The 23,850-nt window shown below is 45.9% G+C and overlaps 1 protein-coding gene across 1 annotated transcript in view; it reads right to left on the bottom strand.

The window, feature by feature from the left end:
- LOC309567934 (protein-arginine deiminase type-1-like) overlaps positions 1-23,850 on the bottom strand; it is a 57,659-nt gene that overhangs the window by 888 nt on the left and 32,921 nt on the right. Inside the window, exons 8-15 of the mRNA XM_082273483.1 lie at positions 20,549-20,640; positions 12,988-13,099; positions 12,336-12,443; positions 8,757-8,908; positions 5,105-5,246; positions 3,801-3,894; positions 3,613-3,689; positions 1,473-1,604 (exon numbers count right to left, since the gene is read on the bottom strand). Of these exons, the coding sequence (XP_082129609.1) occupies positions 1,473-1,604; positions 3,613-3,689; positions 3,801-3,894; positions 5,105-5,246; positions 8,757-8,908; positions 12,336-12,443; positions 12,988-13,099; positions 20,549-20,640 (909 nt within the window). The remainder of the gene's footprint in view (positions 1-1,472; positions 1,605-3,612; positions 3,690-3,800; positions 3,895-5,104; positions 5,247-8,756; positions 8,909-12,335; positions 12,444-12,987; positions 13,100-20,548; positions 20,641-23,850) is intronic.

Genomic DNA, 23,850 nt, shown 5'->3' with positions numbered 1-23,850 from the left:
TGTTTTAATAAATTTTGACTTGATAAACAAGCCGTCTTGATATACAAATAGCATAATGTCACCACGGAGTATAAAAGAGAAGAGAGGCGCCTCTAAATGTAGCAATATGGTTATATTTAATGAGGGTTCAACATTTAGCAACTCATGTGCTGAACGCAAGGCGAGGGGGTAGAAGGAAGAGGCCTCCATAACACTAAGAAGACCTGTGCAGAAGGAAGGAGAGATCTTCACAAGATCAAACTTAGGCCCCTTTCTCACGGGGCGGATCCACTCGGCAGACTCCGCTAGCTCCAGGGGGATCGCTACATTGATCCCCGCTGAGCAGGCGGATGACAGGTCCATCTCTGCTCACTGTGCAGAGACGGACCTGTCAGTGTCCCGCTCTCCTCTATAAGGAGATTTGGAGATTTCATCCGACCCGCTGGATGGAAGGCAAACGTATAGCCATCCGTCTGTTTTAAGAGGATCTTGTCGGATCGGATGACAGACTGGTGTCAGTGGACACATGTCCGCTGACATCCGCCTCTCCATAGAGGAGAATGAGTGGCCCAGTCGGGTCCTCCTCAGAAACGGACAGGAGGACCGGATTGGTCTGATCGTGTGAAAGGGGCCTTAACCTGAAGCTAATTTAGCATCTACACTACAAACGAGCCTGGTCTCTGCAGTGGTTCAAATAGCCTGGTGTCCTGGTTGCCTACAGAGTTCGTAAAAATGCAAGGTAGATGACTTTTTAGTGTGTATCCCTTTAGCATATTGATCGTTGTCAATGCTCAGTTGCTAGGAAGGTTAGGTAGCTTGTGCATGTGTGTGGTATGGATATTTGTAATACTTTGTATTGTGTTTCTACAATTGCATGTAGTCTGCATGTACAGCATTCTTGTTTAGTAAAAGTATATTAATACACTACAGGGGTTTCTACCTCCATGCTTTACCGCAAATAAATCTAAAAGATACAAAGCAAAACAGATGACCATAGCACAATGAAGATCTGGAGATTTGTCAGCAAATGGGTAGATGGAAGGGTAACATGGAGGTTTAGGCAGGTCACGTGTGTGGTGGAAAACAGGGACTTTGCCAAGTACCAGCTATGGTCATGGACCTTGCCCACCACACGCCATGGTCATGGACCTTGTTAACCACAAGCCATGGTCATGGACCTTGCCCACCACACGCCATGGTCATGGACCTTGTTAACCACACGTCATGGACCTGGTCAACCACAAGCCATGGTCATGGACCTGGTCAACCATAAGCCATGGTCATGGACCTTGTTAACCACACGTCATGGACTTTGCCAATCACACGTCATGGACCTTGCCCACCACACGCCATGGTCATGGACCTTGCCCACCACACGCCATGGTCATGGACCTTGCCAACCACACATCATTTCTGTCCATATGCATCAGGTGCCCAAAGTGTTCTGCACATCCCCTGTGTGTTCTACTACTGCACGGAGCTCCGGCACTCACCATATCAGGGAAATAGGACTCGGCATCCTTCTTGGGGGTGTCACATTTGTAGAGTATTGGAATATCAATGATGTCTGCTTCGGTCAGCCCCAGTTCCTTCTTCATTAGCTCCCTGTTTATATCAATGCACTCCTAAGACAGGAAAAAGGGGAAAAGTAAAGGTTGGTTGAGAACTCACACAATGCACTTCCCATCTTTCCCCATTCTACAGAAGGATGTGATGAAAAGCCCAACTCCAGACAAGCTTTCCATGCCCCAGGTAAAGTCAATGGGGCCTGTGCAGTTCTTGGCTGTGTTCACAAATGTCAGCCCCTGCTGAAGCCTTGCTACAAAGTTGCAATGTACAGTCTGATCACTGGGGGAGGGGAGACTGAGGAAATGCTTCCTCCTGCCTGCAGCAGACTGATGACATCATCTTAGCATAGGCAAATTCACTGGGGGAGGGGAGACTGAGGAAAGGTTTCTTCTTGCCTGCAGCAGACTGGTGACATCATCTCAGCCTAGACAAAGTTACTGAGGAAGCGGAGCCTGAGGAAATGCTTCCTCCTTATCTGCAGCAGACTGATGACATCAACCTAGCCTAGGCAATGTTTCTTACTGCCTGTAGCAGACTAATGACGTTATTCCAGCCTAGGCAAATTCACTGGGGGAGGGGAGACTGAGGGAATGTTTCTTCCTGCCTGCAGAAGACTGATGATGTCAGCCCAGCCTAGGCAAAGTCACTTGGGAAGGGGAGACTGAGGAAATGCTTCTAACTGCCTGCACCAGACATTTGATCCAATCTCAGCCTAGGCAAATTCATTTGGGGAGGGGAGACTGAGGAAATGCTTCTTCCTGCCTGTAGCAGACTGATGACATCATCTCAGCCTAGACAAAGTCACTGTGGGAGAGGAGTCTGAGGAAATGTTTCTTCTTGTCTGCAGCAGACTGTGACACCATCTCAGCCTGGACAAATTTACTGGAGGAGGGGAGACTGAGGAAATGTTTCTTCCTGCCTGTAGCAGACTACAGGCATCATCTTGGCCTAGACAAAGTCACTGGGCAGACTGAGGACATCATCTCAGCCTAGACAAAGGTACTGAAGGGAGGGGAGTCAGGGGAAGTGCTTTCTCCTGCCTGTAGCAGACTGATGACATCATCATAGCCTAGGCAAAATTAGCTGGGGGAGGGGAGACTGAGGCAATGCTTCCTCCTGCCTGTAGCAGACTGATGACACCATCCTAGCATAGGCAGAGTCACTTGGGGAGGGGAGAATGAGGAAATGCTTCTTCCTGCCTGCACCAGACCTTTGACCTAATCTCAGCCTAGACAAAGTCACTGGAGGAGGGGAGACTGAGGAAATGCTTCTTCCTGCCTGTAGCAGACTACAGGCATCATCTTGGCCTAGACAAAGTCACTAGGCAGACTGAGGACATCATCTCAGCCTAGACAAAGGTACTGAAGGGAGGGGAGTCAGGGGAAGTGCTTTCTCCTGCCTGTAGCAGACTGATGACATCATCATAGCCTAGGCAAAATTAGCTGGGGGAGGGGAGACTGAGGCAATGCTCCCTCCTGCCTGTAGCAGACTGATGACACCATCCTAGCCTAGGCAGAGTCACTTGGGGAGGGGAGACTGAGGAAATGCTTCTTCCTGCCTGCAGCAGACTGATGACATCATCTCAGCCTAGACAAATTTACTGGGGGAGGGGAGACTGAGGAAATGTTTGTTTCTTCCTGCCTGTAGCAGACTACTGGCATCATCTCAGCCTAGACAAAATCAGTGGGGGAGGGGAGACTGGGGAAATGCTTCCTCCTGCCTGCAGCAGACTGATGACATCATCTCAGCCTAGACAAAGTAACTGGGGGAGTGACTGAGGAAATGTGTCTTCCTACCTGCAGCAGACTGATGACATCATCTCAGCCTGGGCAAAGTAACTGGGGGAGGGGAACCTAAGTAAATATTTCCTCCTGCCTGCAGCAGACTGATGACATCATCTCAGCCTAGACACAGTCACCGGACTGGAGCTCAAGGATGGCTTTTTATTGATGAAAGGTGGAGCAATGATACAGTTGCTGTATATGGTGATATGTCAGTAATGTATTTGTGTGTTACTGACAGTTCATTGTAAGTGCACAGAGCAGAGGAGCAGCCAATGGTTACCTGGCAGAACTGAGAAGATTCCAGCAGTGACTCATCCTCCAGGATTTCATCTATTGTCAGCTTGTCTCTGTCCACTCCTAAAACAACAAGCATACAGCCAATCAGATGTAATAAACAGATAATGGGGGGGGGGGGTCAGTACAGGGTGTTGATGGCCAGGACCCCACACCCCAATGACGTAAGCCCACCTTCAAACATGATGGCGCCTCCAAAGCCTTCTTTTTGCTTCTCTCTGAACAGGTCCAGGCACACTCTGGGACTTGCCAGGACGAGGCGGAAACCCTACAGAAGAGGAGAGAGAGAGAGGAGCTCATACACCAGACAGAACCACCGAGTCTGTGCACCCCATTCAATGGCATGACTCAACACCAATAAAGCTGTTCTCTAGTGGAGTGTAAGCTCCTATGGTGCAGAGACTGATGTGACTGTGGGGGGACATTAGAGTGTAAGCTCCTCTGGTACAGAGACTGATGTGATTGGCTCAGTGATCTCTGTACAGCACTGTGGTATATGTCAGAGATATATAAATGTATAATAATAATAATAGTGTGTAACTGTTGGGGGACATTGGAACGTAAGCTCCTCTGGTACAGAGACTGATGTGACTGTGGGGGAGGGGACATTAGAGTGTAAGCTCCTCTGGTACAGAGACTGATGTGATTGGCTCGGTGACCTGTGTACAGCACTGCGGTATATGTCAGAGCTATATAAATGTATAATAATAATAGTGTGTGACTGTAGGGGGACATTAGAGTGTAAGCTCTTCTGGGGGGACATTAGAGTGTAAGCTCCTCTGGGGGGACATTAGAGTGTAAGCTCCTCTGGTACAGAGACTGATGTGACTGGCTCAGTGTTCTCTGTACAGCGCTGCGGTATATGTCAGAGCTATATAAATGTATAATAATAATAATAATAGTGTGTGACCATACTGGAGCATTAGAATGTAAGCTTCTCTGTTCCAGAGATTGATATGAATGATAACATGTTTTCTGCAATTTTGAATGTTAAAAATAATAATGTGTGGGTGGGGGGACATTAGAGTGTAAGCTCCTCTGGTACAGAGACTGATGTGACTGGCTCAGTGTTCTCTGTACAGCACTGAGGTATATGTCAGAGCTATATAAATGTATAATAATAATAATAGTGTGTGACTTTAGGGGGACATTAGAGTGTAAGCTCCTCTGGTACAGAAACTGATGTGATTGGCTCAGTGTTCTCTGTACAGCGCTGCGGTATATGTCAGAGATATATAAATGTATAATAATAATAGTGTGTGACTGTAGGGGGACATTGGAACGTAAGCTCCTCTGGGGGGACATTAGAGTGTAAGCTCCTCTGGTACAGAGACTGATGTGACTGGCTCAGTGTTCTCTGTACAGCACTGCGGTATATGTCAGAGCTATATAAATGTATAATAATAATAATAGTGTGTGACTGGGAGGGGACATTAGAGCGTAAGCTCCTCTGGTGCAGAGGCTGTGGCGGCTCTTACCCTCTTATCTGCAGCGGGCACAAAGCTCATGAATTCGTCGATGTGGCCCACAAACAGCCAGGTGGAGTAGAGGTGGATCGGTGATTGCACCTGCTGAGCCTTTAAGAAATCTGTAATGGTTTTGTTCATCTGCAACTTCGGACTACAAAGACAACAAGGTGGAGAATAAGGAAGAGGATTATCCAAAACATGAAAAATACAGTTCCAAAATGTGAGGATAACGGAACAATGGAAAATTAAGGTTTTACTTCACACTACAAAAAAAGAAGGGTCAAAGCAGTTTAAAAAAGAAATGTCACCATGGTGTGTGGGTGACCAGAATACGAGTCATAGTTCCAGATAGATCCAGTGTACTATTTTAGGGCCACGACCGCAAGCACCATTTTAAGCCGTACAGACTGATAACTGCATGCCTACAGATTATTCTGTCATGAGGGAGTTAAAAGCGGTCTCACCCATACATTATGCTTGTGCTATTTTTATGTTAATGTTTTACAAGCGATAACCTGTCCAACAAATGAGAACTGGGAAGCCCCACAACCTTTTACTGCTGCAAAAGGCATATAATTACACAGCAATGTAAATAAAAGTATAATATATATATATATATATATATATATATATATATATATATATATATATATATATATATATATATATATATATATATATATATACACACACACACACACACACACGTGTATATGTGTGTGTATGTATGTATATATATATTATACATATATATATATATATATATATATATATTTATATATTATATGTATATATATATATATATATTTATACATATATTTATATATTATATATATATTTATTATATATATTTATATATTATATATATATATATATATTTATATATTATATATATATATATATATATATATATATATATACACTAAATTGTTAAAAGTATTGGGACACCTGCCTATACATGCACTTGAACTTTAATGTCATCCCAGTCTTAGTCCGTAGGGTTCAATATTGAGTTGGTCTACCCTTTATTTGACAAGAAGGCCTGGCTCGCAGTCTCCGGTCTAATTCATCCCAAAGGTGTTCTATTGGGTTGAGGTTAGGACTCTTTGCAGGCCAGTCAAGTTCCTCCACCCCAAACTCACTCATTCATGTCTTTATAGGCTTTGCTTTGTGCACTGGTCCAAATCATTTGGTGGAGGGGGGGGGGGGATTATGATGTGGGGTTGTTTTTCAGGGGTTGGGCTTGGCCCTTAGTTCCAGTGACGGGAACTTTTAAGGCGTCAGCATACCAAGACATTTTGGACAATTTTATGCTCCCAACTTTGTGGGAAGAGTTTGGGGATGGCCCCTTCCTGATCCAACATGACTGCGCTCCAGTGAACAAAGCAAGGTCCATAAAGACATGGATGAGCGAGTTTGGGGAGGAGGAACTTGACTGGCCTTCACAGAGTCCTGACCTCAACCTGATAGAACACCTTTGGGATGAATTAGAGCAGGGACAGCGAGCCAGGCCTTCTTGTCCCACAGCAGTGCCTGACTTTACAAATGTGCTTCTAGAAGAATGGTTAAACATTCCCATAGACCTTTTCCACTCCACCGAGGAACACGGCAGGGGTGTCCCCTCTTCCTGGGTCTCTTTGCCTTAGCTTTTGAACCTCTGGCAATACTAATCGGAGCGTTTCCCAGTATTCAGGGTATACAGGTTGGACCACTAATAGCATAAAGTGACACTTTTTCTGAGGCTACCCTCTTTTATATCAACGATACTCAACATTTTTTAGCAGCAGCACTTGAGATTTTACATTTTTTGGAATAAGAATAAATTGGGATAAATCCTTATTATTCTCTTTGACCTCTGCAGTGACTCATCCCATCCTGCAGACCCCACTAAAATGGGTGACTCGGTTTAAATATTTGGGTATCCAGATTCAAAGGGACCTAACTAAATATTTAGTCGACAGTGTATACCCCTAAACCAATTCTACACCAATTCCTGCAGAAATGTGTGATTTGGAAGTCTTCGCCCCTTACATTGGTGGGTAGAGTGAATCTGGTCAAGATGTCCTATCTACCTAAAGTCCTATTTGTCTTTCAACACACCCCTGTAATCATACCTGGTGCTTTTTTCGGAAACTGGACCAGGCCATCCTATCTTTTCTGTGGGCAGGTAATATTCCCAGGATAGTCAAAACCACTTTACAGTTGCCTTTGACTAAAGGAAGGCCCTACCCTGTTTTAAGAGATATTACTGGGCAGCAGTCTTGGTGACTGTATGGTGGTGGTTAATTTGGAGGCGGCTCTGTTGGGTTCCTATTCTGAGCTCAGTAATCTTGTCTATAGGGGCCCCCGATTCCCATCCTAATATCACTCCATCTATAAAAACCACCATATTTGTCTGCAGACAGGTGATGAAGGCTCTGAGCAAGCTCCATACTTTTTCTTCTCATCCCTATTATGGGGCAATCTAACTTTACCCCATTTTAGACCAATCCCATATATGCAGGTCTGGGCAGGGAGCGGGTTGGACTGGTCCTTTAGGCTTCTTTTGATTTAATAGATTGGTAGCAAGAGTCCAGAACTCCCAAAGTCTTACCACCATGGGGGTCTCACTCTACTTAATAAGTTAGGAATTTTACAGGGAAAGGGGCCCATCCTTGCCAGGAGCTGGGAAACATCAAATTTGGGTTTATGCTATCTATAGTTGTCCACCTTTGACCTTCCGAGCTAGAGGAAGGAACTAGGAAGCCTCTGTGGAGATTACACCTTAGGATGGGAGATGGGTGGTGGTCCAAGAGGTGAGTGTAATTTTGACTTTGTGACGGAATCTGGACACCGCGACTGGGTATCTCCGCCAGTAACCTGCTTCCTTAGCTCTGGAACACGGGATCCGTGAATCTGGCTATAGTTACCCCAATAACTAGACAGTACAAACTTTGGAGTCAACCAGAATCAAACTGTTTATTCAAAACACATGCACACAGAGATATACAATCCGACAACCCCTCCCCCTTAGCCACACAAACATACACATGCCATAATAAGCTTACTATAGGCAGACAGGAACAATAGAACAATGGAATGCAGGTATTCAACAACAACAACAAACCCCCACCCCACTAGCAAGAGTCTGATTAGTGCAGAGCAGACCTGACTGGGGTTCTTCCTGGTCACCCTGTGCCCCTTATAGACACAGGGTGACTTACACATAGGAAGGACTGAGGAAACTGGACGAGGAGTCTCCCAACCTCCCTAAAGCAATCTGGGATCCACAAGCCCCCCAACCAAAGTGACTCACGTCAAAGACTCCATAAGTCCATATACAAGCTCCACCTGATATGTACATGGAATTGTCCTTTAAAAAAAAAAAGTGTCCACACACAGAAGAGGTGGTAGGAGCACTTATTCTTTTAAGTTGCCCCATAGAAGATTCTTCCCAGAGGGTAGTGCTCACCTTGTGGAGATGATACCTCAGGACCAGGGATGGGTTGTGGCTAAGGCTAGGGGGCGATCCGAAGACCAAATATCTCTAGCAATATATTGGGGTATGGACTTCCCAGGATGTAAGGCGGGCTCCATATAAACCCCCCACCTAATATGTGTGCATGGAATTTTCCTTTAAAAAAAAGTGACCTCAAACAGAAGAGGTGGTAGGAGCACTCACTCATTCAGGCTGCCACCATAGAGGATCCTTCCAAGAGGGTAGCGCTTCCCATTGACTGTCACGGGAGGGCTGACTTCCAAATTTCCAAAAGCGTCTAGGGTGCCGATCTCATCAGGGTTTGATTTTCGCGTCACATAACCAAAATCTGGTCCCTAAAGTAGGAGGAAGGATTGTAAAAACACATAGCCAACTAAAAAGCTGCAGGTTGCCGCCCTAGGCAGTTGCCACCTATGGCCAATCTGGGAAACACATTCAGAATGAGCTTACATTATTAAAGAGGACTGGTTGTATAAAATCTAATCACATCTTCCTGCCATAGAGATCTTTCCAACTGTCCTATTCCTTCCCCCACCACTCTTAGCATGGTAACAATTTCACTCTATACCAACCTTTCTAAACATTTTTACCCTGGAGGAAACCTTCAAATAATTTCAGGTCTCTATGAACCATTACTAAAACCAATTTATTGGTGGTCAGTGAGAAAAACACCCCTTACATTGGTAATCAGTGGGAAGAATGCCCCTTAAGTTGGAAGTCAGTGGGGAGAATGCTCTTTACTTTGGTGGTCAGTAAGAAAAATGTTCCTTACATTGGTGGTCTGTGAGAAGAATGCTCCTTACATTGGTGGTCAGTGGGAAGAATGTTCCTTACATTGGTGGTCAGTGGGAAGAATGCTCCTTACATTGGTGGTCAGTGGGAAGAATGTTCCTTACATTGGTGGTCAGTGGGAAGAATGCTCCTTACATTGGTGGTCAGTGGGAAGAATGCTCCTTACATTGGTGGTCAGTGAGAAGAATGCTCCTTACATTGGTGGTTAGTGGGAAGAATGCTCCTTATATTGGCGGTCAGTGGGAAGAATATTTCTTACATTAGAGGTCAGTGGGAAGAATGCTCCTTACATTGGGGGTCAGTGGGAAGAATGCTCATTACATTGGTCGTCAGTGGGAAGAATGCTCCTTACATTGGTGGTCAGTGAGAAGAATGCTTCTTTCATTGGAGATCAGTTACAAGAATGCTCCATGCATCGGTGGCCAGTGAGAAGAATGCCCGTTACTTGGGGGTCAGTGGCAAGAATGTTTCTTGCATTAGTGGTTAGTGATAATCGTATCTGAGAGGCAGAAATTGCCCTTTGCTCAAGGAACCCCTAGCAACCTCAGGAAGAACAATAATGTTCCACGGAACCCTGGTTGAGAAACCCTGGTCTAGAGAGCAGCAGATTAGGAGCTTTATAATACCAGACAGCTCAGTGGTTACCACACTGGCCTTACAGCATGGGGATTCTGTACTCAACTCCCAAAGGGCATTTGATGCATTGAGTTTGTACATCTTCCCCATGGCTACAGGGCTTTCCCTTCCACTTCACACAATGCAGTTGGATTAGCTCATTGAAATTTTCTTTGTGACCCCAGGTTTTGGCATACCTTTGTCAATTGACTGGTGTATTTATTTCTTCTGGTCCCCAAAGGACATTTTCCAAGAAAAAATTACAAATCCCACAAATAAGGGGTTTAATTCCTCCTGGCATGATACAAAAACACACCCAGTAGTTACTGTAAATGGTGTGTTGTTGCCTATACCATTGCTATACAAATAAAATTAAGGTCCTTTAGGGACAGTAGACAACTGAGTCCTGACTAGGGATGGGCTCAACTCGAACATCAGCTGTTTGTGTGTTCGCTGAACACATGAACAAATGGGGCGGTAGGCGAGATTTTCGCCCGCCGATGAGCGCCCCATAATGCACTGCACTCTTGCAGTGCAATGGTTACTGATGCTTGGCCAAAGCATGCACCTGACCTGTATGCTTTGGTCAATCACAGCACAATGTACTGTGAGAGCAATGATTGGCCAAAGGCAGAGTGCCTTTGGCCAATCATGGCTCAGGGGCTAAGTCCACGTCCCACATTATATAAGGCTGCTGCTTACATGGAAGCCGTGTATAGTGTGTGATAATAGAGGTTAGGCAAGTAGTTAGTGGATAGTGAGTTCAGTCAGTTTAGTGCAGTCAGTGTAGTGTACAGGCATACCCCACTTTTAAAATGTATGGATATGTTGTAGTCCTGGGTCCCCTCTCGGTGCTCCCTAAGTTTGGTGTCCCTGTCACTTATAGTTCATGAGCAGTGCCATGTCAAGCTGACCAATATTTCCCATAGACACCAATGAGCACTGAAAGCTGAAAATTGGTCTGGGAAGGAAGGGGGTGAAAGTGCCATGTATTTAAGTGGTTAGGAGGAACCCTATAACGGCATGGGGTCCCCCCCCCAAATCTATACCTGCCCTTTTTAAAAATAAAAAAACAGTGTGGGGTCCCCCCCATTATTTATACCAGGCCCTTTGGGTCTGGTATAAATCTTAAAGGGAACTTCATGCCAAAAGTAAAAAAAAACAAAAAAAAAAACAGCGTGGGGTCCCAGCCACAATCCATATCAGACCCTTATCCAAGCATGCAGCCTGGCAGGCCAGGAAAGGGGGGGGGACGAGCAAGCGCCCCCCTCCTGAACCATACCACGCTGCTTGCCCTTAACATGGGATGGGTGCTTTGTAGTGCCCCCCCAAAGCACCTTGTTGTTGATGGGGACAAGGGCCTCTTCCCGACAACCCTGGGCTGTGGTTGTGGGGGTCTGCGGGTGGGGGGGCTTATCGGAATCTGGAAGCCACCGTTAACAAGGGGGCCCCCAGATCCCCCCCATGTGAAGGGGTCGTACCCCTATTCATTCACCAAAAAAGTGCAAAAAAGTAAAAGCCACAGTAAACAGTTTTTATAAAGTCCTTTTTTAAAAAGAAATCGATCTACGCCCCTTGCCTATAAAAAGCTGTCAAAGCTGAAGATCAGGCATACGGTGGGTAGCCTCTTAAGCGGTGAAGCGTTTAATAGTTTTCTATTTTGGGGGTCTGGTGGGCATTGTGATTGATGATGGATTTACATCGAGGGACACAATTTTTTTCTTTTTTAATAAAAGGCTTTGTCTAAAATTGTTTCCTATGGTTCTTACTTTTTTTCTTGGTGAACGGATACCCATTCACATATGGGGGGTAGCGGGATCTGTGGGCCCTCTTTCTAAAGAGGGATTCCAGATTCCGATAAGCCCCCCCACCCGCAGACCTTGACAACCACAGCCCAGGGTTGTCAAGAAGAGGCCCTTGCCCCCATCAACATGGGGACAAGGTGCTTTGGAGGGGGGGGGGGGGCAGAGCTGCCAAAATCACTGTTCCTGTAAAAACGATTGTTTTAAAAAAAATGTTTGCATTGATACATGTCCCCCAGGGCAGTACCCGGGTCCCCATACACTTTTTATGGCAATAACTTGCATATAAGCCTTTAAAATTAGGACTTTTGATTTTTCATGTTCGTGTCCCATAGACTTTAACAGAGTTTGCATGTTCACTAGAACTTTTTCCCTGTTTGAGATGTTTTGGTGCGAACCAAACGGGGATGTTCGGCCCATCCCTACTCCTGACCATGGCCATTGGGTCCTGACCTGATTAGGGTTATGACCTAAGGCTGGTCCTCAATAGAAGAAATATTTGTCATATAAAGCTGCCAACCACAAATTATGTTAAAGATAAGGGAAGACAGACCAGCACTTTCTTTTGAGGGAAATCCTTGAGTCCCCGGTCTCTCGGTGAGTCGAATACGACCGGAAAACGTTTGTGGGGGGACTCGGTGTAGCCGAACTCCATTTCATCCTACAAGGAAAGAGCAGAGATGCAAAAAGATTTAGATTGAGGTTTATCCTGAATGGAGCTGAGCAAGAGCCTCATTTACGGTCTTATTGACCCCTAAAACTGCTTCTGTGGTTGGATGCAAAAAAAAAGAGGGGAATTCATAAAATGGAAGGAAAAGAAAAATGTTTATGGGGGGACTCAGTGTAGCCGAACTCCATTTCATCCTACAAGGAAAGAGCAGAGATGCAAAAAGATTTCGACTAAGGTTTATCCTGAACGGAGCTGAGCAAGAACCTCATTTACGGTCTTATTGACCCCTAAAACTGCTTCTGTGGTTGGATGCAAAAAAAAAAAAAGAGGGGAATCCAGAAAATGGAAGGAAAAGAAAAACCTGACATCACTGCACATTGACAAGTTCCAGAATTCCAACAATCCATTAACAGCCCCATTCCAAAGAGAATGAAAAAGGTAAAACAATAAACAGGTTCATGGCTCAGCTGATCACAGGCCTCTCCACCTCACCCCCTTTTCAAACCCCACTTGGTATGATCCACGCCGGTCTCACCTGCATCCAGCGGTCCCCACCCGTCTCAGTGGCATTGCAAACATTGAGCGTCGATCGGGACTTTCTGACAAATTCTCTCAGCTCTTTAATGAAGTCCTTATTGGTGTCCACACTGAAGATAAAAGCAAAAACTAGTTACAAAATATCTCTTCAAGCAAAAGGTTCAACCAGAGTCCTAGGAGACCATGCAATAGGAACCCTGAGCTAAGTGGTAACATATTGACGTAATAGGAAGAACTGGTGACCCCCAGCAACCAATCAGGTCTTACAGTGCATCCATAAAGTATTCACAGTGCTTCACTTTTTCCACATTTTGTTATGTTACAGACTTATTCCAAAATGGAATAAATCCATTATTTTCTTAAAAATTCTACAAACAATCCCCCATAATGACAACATGAGAGAAGTTTGTTTGAAATCTTTGCAAATTTATTAAAAATGAAAAAAAAAAAAAAAAACTCCCATGTACGTAAGTATTCACACCCTTTGCTCAATACTTTGTTGAAGCACCTATGGCACCAATTGCAGCCTCAAGTCTTTTTGAGTATGATGCTCCAAGCTTGCACACCTGTTTTTTGGCAGTTTCTCCCATTCTTCTTTGCAGGACCTCTTAAGCTCCATCAGTTTGGTTGAGGAGCATCAGTGCACAGGCAGTTTCAGATCTTTGTAGAGATGTTTAAATCGGGTTCAAGTCTGGGCTCTGGCTGGGCCACTCAAGGACATTCACATAGCTGTCCTATAGCTTTGTTATCTTGGCTGTGTGCTTAGGGTCGTTGTCCTGGTGGAAGATGAACCTTCACCCCAGTCTGAGGTCCAGAGCACCCTGGAGCAGGTTTTCATCAAGAATGTCTCCGTACATTGCTGCATTCATCTTTCCCTCGATCCTGACTAGTCTCCCAGTTCCTGCTGCTGAAAAACATCCCCACAGCATGATGCTGCCACCACCAGGCTTCACTGTAGGGATGGTATTGGCCAGGTGATGAACGGTGTCTGGTTTCCTCAAGACATGACGCTTGCCATTCAGGTCAAAGAGTTCAATCTATGCTTTATCATAAATCCAACAAAAAGCCGGCAACTCGGTGCTTCCTCTTAAAAGATCCTTTATTGATGCACAACAGCAAATACAATGTCCATAGATGCTAACACGTTTTGGCCTCAGTCTTCCTCATAGCATTGTAGAGCTTGGGTGAGTCTTGTATGTATATATATATATATATATATCCACCTTTGCTTTATCTGACCAGAGAATTTTGTTTCTAAGAGTCTGAGAGTCCTTCAGGTGCCTTTTGGCAAACTCCAGGCGGGCTATCATGTGACTTTTACTGGGAAGTGGTTTCCATCTGGCCTCTCTTCCATACAGGCCTGATTAGTGAAGTGCTGCAGAGATGGTTGTTCTTTCTGGAAGGTTCTCCTCTCTCCATAGAAAAACACTGGAGTTCTGTCAGAGTGACCATTGGGTTCTTGGTCACCTCCCTGACTAAGGCCCCCCTCCTCTCGCTCAGTTTGGCTGGGTGGCCCGCTCTAGGAAGAGTCCTGGTGGTTCCAAACTTCTTCCATTTACGGATGATGGAGGCCACTGTGCTCATTGGGATCTTCAATGCTGCAGACATTTTTCTGTACCCTCCCCCAGATCTGTGCCTCCATACAATCCTGTCTCGTAGGTGTACAGACAATTCCATGGACTTCATGGCTTGGTTTGTGTTCGGACATGCACTGTTAACTGTGGGACCTCAAGCTGTGTGCTTTTCCAAATCCTGACCAATCAACTGAATTAACCACAGGGGATCTCCAATCAAGTTGTAGAAACATTTGAAGGATGATCAGTGGAAAGAGGATGCACCTGAGCTCAGTTTCGAGTGTCATGGCAAAGGGTGTGAATACTTATGTACATGGGATTATTTTGTTTTTTTATTTTTAATCCCTGGAAGATTTTACCCCCTTCCTGACCAGGGGGTATTTTGCGGTTTGGCACTGCGTGACTTTAACGGACAATTGCGCAGTCATGCGACGCTGTACCCAAATGAAATTGATGTCCTTTTTTTCCCACAAACAGAGCTTTCTTTTGGTGGTATTTGATCACCTGTGCGATTTTTTGATCATGCGCTATAAACAAAAAAAAGCGACAATTTTGCAAAAATAATTTTTTTCCCATTTTTTCACATGAAATTCCCAAAAGAAAAAATGTAAAAATCAAATTTTTTTTAACATTTTAGGCCAATTTGTTTTCTGCTGCATATGTTTGGTAAAAAAAAAAAAAAATCACAATAAGCGTATTTTGATTGGTTTGCGAAAAAGTTATTGCGTTTACTAACTAAGGGAAATATTTTTGTCATTTTTATTTGTTTTTTTTTTTTTTAACCAGTAATGGCGGCGATCTGCGATTTTTTTTGCGGGACTGCGACATTGCAGCAAACAGATCGGACCCCTGACTGACATTTTTGACACTTTTGGGGGTACCAGTGACATTACTACAGTAATCAGTGCTATATATATGCACTGTTACTGTAAAAATGACACTGGCAGGGAGTTAACTTTATTGGAGAAGGAGGGGATAAGTGTGTCCCTAGGGGCGTGCTTCTTACTGTAAAGGGGCGTGGCTTTTCATGTAACAGCAGAGATCTAAGGTCCTACATAGCAGGACCGTATGATCTCTGCTGTTACACAAGGGAGAGTGACAGGCGGCTTTGTTTACATTAGCCGCCTGCCTTTCTCCTTCTGTAACTGACGATCGCGAGTGACCGGCGGACATCGGGTCCGCCGGTCAGACGCGCAGGGATCCCAGTGAGCGAGCGGGGTGGGGAGCGTGCCTCCGGCGGCGCGCGCTCGCCCCCTATTGGCTCGCAGGCAACTGACGTACCGGTACGTCACTTTGCCTGCACGGGGCTGACTGCCGCAGTATATATACTTGTGGCGGTCGGCAAGTGGTTAATAAATTTGCAAAGTTTTCCAACCAACTTATTTCATGTTGTTGTTATGGGGGAATGTTTGTAGAATTTTGAGGAAAAGAATTAATTTAATCAATTTTGGAATAAGGCTGTAACATAACAAAATGCGGAAAAAATAAAGTGCTGTGAATTCTTTCCTAATGCACTGTATATTAGTGATGACTGCCTTCCAATGGACCTTCCAACGATCCTTGGAAAGGTGCAGTCAAGATAGTGGGAACAGGAAGCAAAGCTCAGAACCTGCGTGTCACTGGGACAGGATGTAAGGGTGAATTTTCCCAGTTAGGACACAGACAGCAATACAAAAAGTGGTGGGTTTTATCTCTAGAAGAATAAATACGACAAAGTAAATATTAGAGATCCCATATTCAGAGATATAACACATTGCAGGGGCGTAACTACAGGGGTTGCAGGGGTTGCAATTGCAACCGGGCCCCATGCTCCATGGGGCCTGTCCAGCTCCTCTGTACACCTGGATAGGGGGGGCAGCATGTAGAGAAATCACTGTCCTCCTTTTTCCTCCTGTGGCTGTAGGAGGGAAATGGAGGAGATTGGTTCCTCTTTGCTGCTCCCGGATTGTAAAGGCCACACTTGCTACCGGGCCTTGGCATTCCACCACTGTGGGGAGGCCCCAAGATGGCAGGAAGGGGGCCCACTGCAGAACTTGTGAAAGGGTCCCGCCACGAGAGTAAAGGGCCCCAGGATCAGTGGGAAGAACCCCAGGTAGAGAAGGGCCCCGGCCAGGGGTCCGGGGAGCCCTTCATGGTTTCTTGCATCGGGGCCCTGAAGGTTCTAGTTACGCCTCTGACACATGGTTCAACTCTCAGATATCTACGAAAAGCTGCAATATCACTTATGGGTGGACAGATCCTTTAAGAGCTGAAGTCTTATCTTTGCCTGGCACAGCATCAAACCTCCTCGCCAGTCACGCCTCTATTCCATCATTGATGGAGAATTAACACTCATGATGTTTACAAAGCTGGCCCATCGTGTCCTAACAGGTCTACTCTGTCTGGATTCCTTACCTCAAGTATTTAGAAAATGTCTCAAGTTCACAGAATTCTGCTGGGTGTGTCTGCAATTCTACTCGCTATAAATCACCTTTTCGTCCCTCCACAGGTCTCTCTTTTCAGCCTCCAAATTTAACAGCTGGAAAAACATATGCACAGCAAATTTTTTGGCATTCAAAGATGGCTTCCAGAGGCAACCTGCTGCTGGGCTGGTGTGTGGAAGCTCAACATGAATTAGAAGGCCTCAGTAGGAATGAGGTCAATTGACCACTTTAACGTCACCAAAAATTTTGACAAAATTTTAGGTTATTGGGTAAGGAGAAATGATAATGTCAATCTCCAGGAAATGCATCCCCCTTCCTATCTCTTCTTCCCACCATCAGTTTTCTAGATTCTTAGAGGATCCCACTCCCAGACAGCCAATGTGAAGTGTCCACGTCACCAAAGGAATGATGTGGACACCCAAAGAATGACCATCCTACTTGTCAGGGGAAGATAGACGACTCAAGACCCAATGCATCAGATGACCACCCCCAAGTGAGTATTTTGGCAGTGAGGTAAATTGACCACTTTTACTTCACCGAAAATTTTGACAAAATTTTAAGTTATTGGGTAAGGAGAAATGATAATGTCAATTTGCAGGAAATGCATTCCCCCCTCCTATCTCTTCTTCCCACCCTCAGTTTTCTAGATTCTTGGAGGATCCCGCTCCCGGACAGCCAATGTGAAGTGTCCACGTCACCAAAGCAGTGACGTGGACACCCGAAAAATGACCCTCCTATTCATCAAGGAAGATAGAAGACTCAAGACCCAATGCATCAGATGACCACCCAAGTGAGTATTTTGGCAGTGAGGTAAATTGACCACTTTTACTTCACCAAAAATTTTAGTTAATGGAGAAAGCAAAATTAATTGTAGTCTCTGGGCTTTGCTTTCCCCCTTCCTATCTCTTCTTCCCACCCCCTCTCACCAATTGCCAAATTGCCTCCTGAGGTCATTTTATACTCCCCTAACTCCGCCCTTTGTGTACCTCACTGGCACTGTTTTCGGGAGTGGCAAATGGTGGATCCAGCGTTGCAGTAGACTGCTCGCCTCCTTACTGATATCATCCCACCGTTGCAGTATTCTAGGATCTTTCAGACCCTGCTGCTGGACAGCCAATGGGAAGTGTCCACGTCACCTAAGCAACAATGTGGACACGAAAAGAATGACCCTCCTATTCTTCAGGGAAGAAAGAAGAAGCAAGACCCAATATATCAAATGACCACCAATTTGAGTATTTTGGGCAGTGAGGTAAATTGATCACTTTTACTTCACCAAAAATTTTGGCAAAATGTGTAGTTAATGGGGAGGCCACAATTAACGTCAATCTCTGGGGAATGCTTTCCCCTTTCTATCTCTTCTTCCCACCCTCTCACCTTTTGTCAAAATGCCTCCTGAAAATGTTTTATACGTCCTCAACTTCGCACTCCGTCTCCCTCGCTGCAGTAGACACGGCCACCCTTTGCTGATAGCATCCCATGGTTGCAGTATTCTGGATTCATAGAGGACCCCACTGCTGGTCAGCCAATGGGAAGTGTCCACGTCACCTAAGCAATAATATGCTCCCTTTAAGAATGACTCTCCTGCTCTTCAGGGAGGATAGAAGACTCAAGACCCAATGTATCACATGACCATCAATTTAAGTATTTCGGGCAGTGAGGTAAATTGACAACTTTTACTTCACCAGAAATTTTGGCAAAATGTTTACTTAATGGGGGAAGTCAAAATTAATGTCAATCTCAGAGCAATGTTTTTCTCCCTTCCTATTTCTTCTTCCCACCCCCTCTCACCCATTGTCAAAATGCCCCTGAAGTTGTTTTTTTACTCCCCTAACTCCACCACCTGTGTCCTTCACCAGCACTGCTTCTGGGAGCGACAACTGGTGGATCCAGCTCTGCAGTAAACTGGTCACCTCTTACTGATATCATCCCACTGTTGTGGTATTCTGTATTCTTAGAGGACCCTACCACTGGACAGCCAATAGGAAGTGTCCACATCACCTAAGTAGTACTGTGGACATCTGATGAAGGACCCTCCTATTTAGGGCCGGTGCTTGACTATTTTGCGCCCTAAGCAAGACTAACACCCGGCCGTGTTAGTCTTGTCCAGGGCGCGGGTGAATACAACAGGGAACAGGGTCAGAGTAGACTCACCGGGCAGGATAGTTTTTTCTACGCCCAGAGACCTAATAATGCCTGCCTCCCCAGCTGTGCCCGCCTCGTCCGGCTCACCATGATCCCTTACCCACTGTCCTCCTTCGCTTCCTCAGCTGTGCCCGACTTGTCCGGATCCCCACCCCACTGTCCTCTGCCTCCTCAGCTGTGCCCACCGGACATTCTGTAGCCCCTCGTGCTTCCCGGCCAGGCTAGAGGGGAAGTCAGCAGCTGTGGCTGTGCCCCATAGGCAGCAGTGTGCCTTAGGCGGCTGCCTAGTTTGCCTAGCGGGAGTACTGGCCGTGCCCCTATTCTTAAGAGAAGAACACAGATGAATTGAGACCCATGTGACCATTAATTTAGGTGAGTACTTTGGGCATTTAGATTTTTTTTTTTTATATACACTATATTACTAAAATTATTGGGACGCCTGCCTTTACACGCACATGAACTTTAATGGCATCCCAGTCTTAGTCCGTAGGGTTCAATATTGAGTTGGCCCACCCTTTACAGCTATAACAGCTTCAACTCTTCTGGGAAGGCTGTCCACAAGGTTTAGGAGTGTGTCTATGGGAATGTTCAACCGTTCTTCCAGAAGTGCATTTGTGAGGTCAGGCACTGATGTTGGACGAGAAGGCCTGGCTCTCAGTCTCCACTCTAATTTATCCCAAAGGTGTTCTATCGAGGTCAGGCCAGTCAAGTTCCTCCACCCCATAGACACACCCCTAAACCTTGTGGACAGCCTTCCCAGAAGAGCTCAAGCTCTTTTGGTAACATAGTGTATACTAACCCAGCGATTATCCAGAGGAGAGTGGTTGTTTTTAGGTTTAAAAGGCAGTGTTGGTGGTTCTTAAAGGTAAGGTGGACACCCGAAGGATGACTTTTCAAGGAACATAGAACACTCAAGACCCACCGCATCGCATGACCACCAATTAAGGTGAGTATTTTGGGCATTTAAATTTTTTTTTAAACTAACACAGCAATTTGCATCAGGGGTGGGAATTGCTGGATTTTGGATTAATGTTGGTTTTGATGGTTACATACGTATCTTTAAACTATCATTGACCTGATCTTGTGCCATAAAGACACCTTGTTGGCTGGGATTATGACATGAGATATTGAGGAACTAAATCTATCCCTAATGCTCACCCCAAACCTTTGAAAGGTCATGTCAGTGCTGACTTGGTGGTCGCACGGGTTTGTTTTTAAGCAAAGCCAAACTTTTTTTTTTCCCCAGCAGATTTCACCTAAGCAGTCCACATGGAGGTCATTTTAAAGTCAGTGATTTCCCTGCAAAATCCTTTTCAACAAAATCCCTCCATTCATCTCTACTTAGAATAAAGCAGTTTAACAAAGAGAAAGGTGCGGTTCAGAAATATCGGGGAAAGGGAATATGTAGGGAAGATTTTACTTGGAAACGTAGACTTCCATCGGCTTCTGGGTGTTCGGCGTCATGATCCACGGGGCCACTCTGAATACCACGCTCTCTGAGAAGATGTTGCCCTAACAGAGGACACAACAAATGAAAAAAGTCAGTGCATACAATCCTACAAGAAGTATGTAACAAAACTCCAACTCCATCCAAAAAACAGAAAATGGATATCATTTTGCCTTCCCTGGTTCCTTCCCCATCAACATGCTAATGAAATTTTGAAATAAAAGGGTAGTTCTATTTATACTGTGCAATGTCATGCACTGACTACACCCCTGACGACGTCATTGATGACGAAACGCGTAGGAAGGAGTCGTGACATGTAACGACATTGCGTGCAGGGATGCAGCGGCCATCTTGTTGGTTGGAAACAATCGGTTTCCCCATTTTGATGCCTTTTGAAGTTTTTTTTTACAAAGTGTTACATTTAAATTAAATCAAATATTTTTTTTGAAATATACTACACTATGATATGCCCATTTTATCCTTCTACATCTGATGAAAGCAGGGGGTTGGCTCTTGGGAGGAGTTATGCAAATAATACAATTCCTTGATGGGTGGTTGTCAGGCTGGAGGTGTGGGTGTTCCTAGGCAGGCTGCATTTGCACCCGCCCACATGTGATGTTGAGCCTCTGTGATTGAAATAACCCAAATCCAAAAAAAACGGTGCCCAATCTGTGGCTCCTTGGTATATGATATTTGGCCCTTAGACCTCAGCAGTCTGTAGTAAGAGCATTGCTTAGGGGGAATAGCCTTGATCTCTACTAGCCTCATGTAACATGTTCCCAGTTTCGTACTGTCTTCTGCAGCAACTCCCCACCAACAATGTATCCTGTCCTCACTCTCTGACTCTCATTTCCTCTATTAGGTCTGCAGTCTCTGACAGTCCTCTCCAGCATTATATACACTACATTTCCAAAAGTATTGGGACATCTGTCTTTAAACACACATGAACTTTAATGGCATCCCAGTCTTAGTCTGTAGGGTTCAATATTGAGTTGGCCCACCCTTTACAGCTATAACAGCTTCAACTCTTCTGGGAAGGCTGTCCACAAGGTTTAGGAGTGTGTCTATGGGAATGTTTGGCCATTCTTCCAGAAGCGCATTTGTGAGGTCAGGCACTGATGTTGGACAGAAGGCCTGGCTCGCAGTTTCCACTCATCCCAAAGGTGTTCCATTGGGTTGAGGTCAGAACTCTGTGTAGGCCAGTCAAGATCCTCCACCCCAAACTCACTCAGCCATGTCTTTATAGACCTTGCTTTGTGCACTGGCCAAATCATTTGATGAAGGAGGGATTATGGTGTGGGGTTGTTATTCAGGGTTGGACCACATCCGGTCCCCTGGCCAGAGTTTGGAGACCACTTTTATTCTTTTTAAGGCCCGTGGTGTGTGAACACACTCAAACTAACACCAGGTGCATAAAGAAGTGCACAGGGTGTGTGAAAAGTCCACCTCCGAAGAAGACGGACCCTGACCTTGATCCCCCAGGGCGCAAGACTCCTGACAGGGACTGAGGTACTCACTATGGTTTGCCTAGCCGAAATCAGGCAAACCCCGTTCTTTGGCAGGAATTCCGAAACAGCCCACCCCAAGTACTAGGTGGGGCTCCCCCGAAGGGAGACCCCATGAGAGAGGGCAAACTAAGCCAGAAGGCCATATCCACCCCCTCCAAAGACTTTCAAGGCAGGCCCGAGGACCCACACCCTACTCATCGTGAAAAAGTGAGAAAGAAAAGGTGACAAAACCACAAAGAAAAAAACAAGCAAACACACATGTGGGGAAAGGGAAGTGGAGAAAGTGCATAGTGTCAAGGTGCGGGACCTTGACAGGCCGTTCGGCCAGGAATAAAAAATTCCTCTGGTCCTGGCCAAAAGGCCCGTCCCTAGAGGCAGGTGCGAAAAAAGTGTGTGTAGTGCAGTGACCAAGGTACCTAAAACTCAAGGTGAGCTTCCCCACCAGTGAGAATTATGGCACCCCTGGGCTGCCACCCCAGGGGCACATACACCACGGGCTTCTTTCGGCCAGACCAGTGTAGCCCATCCCTACCAGGAGGCATCAGAACTTAGACGGCTTAGAGAGAGCCTACCCTCACTGGGGAGCGACTCAACGCAGGAGGAAGGCCCTCCCACCACCATCACCATTCCTAACCAATTACATCCAGGAGCAGTACTAACCGGTGGCAGCATACCGGCTTTCTCGCTCCCTTCAAACTGATAGGAATAGATCCCATTCAAATCAGGAGGCAATGGACCCTTCCAGCTTTCTCTGACAGGACTTACTCCCGGCCCCCAGTTATGCTCAGGTGCTCCGGTTCTTTCAGTCCCTGCTGATACTAACCTTCCAGGTCCATACCAACTGATAAGAACAGATACTACACTTGATCTTAGCCAAAAGGCAGAGAAGCGAGAGTTTGGAGACCACTGGGCTGGATGATGCTGGAGGTCCTACCAGCCAGGAAAAGAGGTGGGACTCTATCTGACTTGCTGCAGCTTCTAATGCACATTGTGAGAAGCCAGGGCTGCCATCAGGGGGGTACAGCCCATACACATGTAGGGGGCCCAGGCGTCCCGAGGGGCCCCAAACACAGTAGGGTTGCCACCTGTCCTTGCAATACCATTGAATTGCAAGCTCCACCATTCTCCGCAGACTGGCACTATGTGGGGGGTCCGGCCCCTCACTAGCCCTCAGCTGTAGGCCCACCCTCCCCTGTTCCCCAGCTGTTCACTCCTGGACAGGAGGAGCTGCATTTACTAAAACCGTTCACCTTTATGTTCCTGGGATTGAGGAGATGGTACTGGAGGAGGAGGACATGGGATGCAGGAGGACATGGGACTGGAGGAGGATGACGACATGGTAGGCGGGCCCTGGGGAATGTTGGTGGTTAGGCCCAGGGGGGAGGGGGAGGGGGGTGGGGGCCCAGGCCTAAAACTGTGTAAGGGGCCTCAAAATTTCTGATGGCTGCCCTGTGAGAAGCTCACAGTGTGCGGGGAAATCAGAGTAAGACCCCCTTTCACACTTGTGCGACTTGTCCTGTGCCTTGGGACTGCAAAGTCACATGACAAGTCATACCCCATGATTTCCAATGAGTACCGTTCATATCGGTGCAACTCCAAGTCGCACCGACTTCAAAGTATTCCCTGTACTACTTTGGTCTGACTTTGATGCGTTTTGAGGTCCATAGACATAGTCATTGCTTCAAAACTGCGTCAAAAAAATCACGAGGAGTCGGTACAACTGTAGGATTTAAGCCTGAAGGATTTAAGCTAAAGTTTATAAACTGA

Source organism: Pelophylax lessonae (genome assembly GCF_965119305.1).
Source record: "Pelophylax lessonae genome assembly, chromosome: 12".
Taxonomy (NCBI): domain Eukaryota; kingdom Metazoa; phylum Chordata; class Amphibia; order Anura; family Ranidae; genus Pelophylax; species Pelophylax lessonae.
Note: the sequence above shows the minus strand (reverse complement) of the source record. Positions and strands in the feature narration are given on the sequence as shown.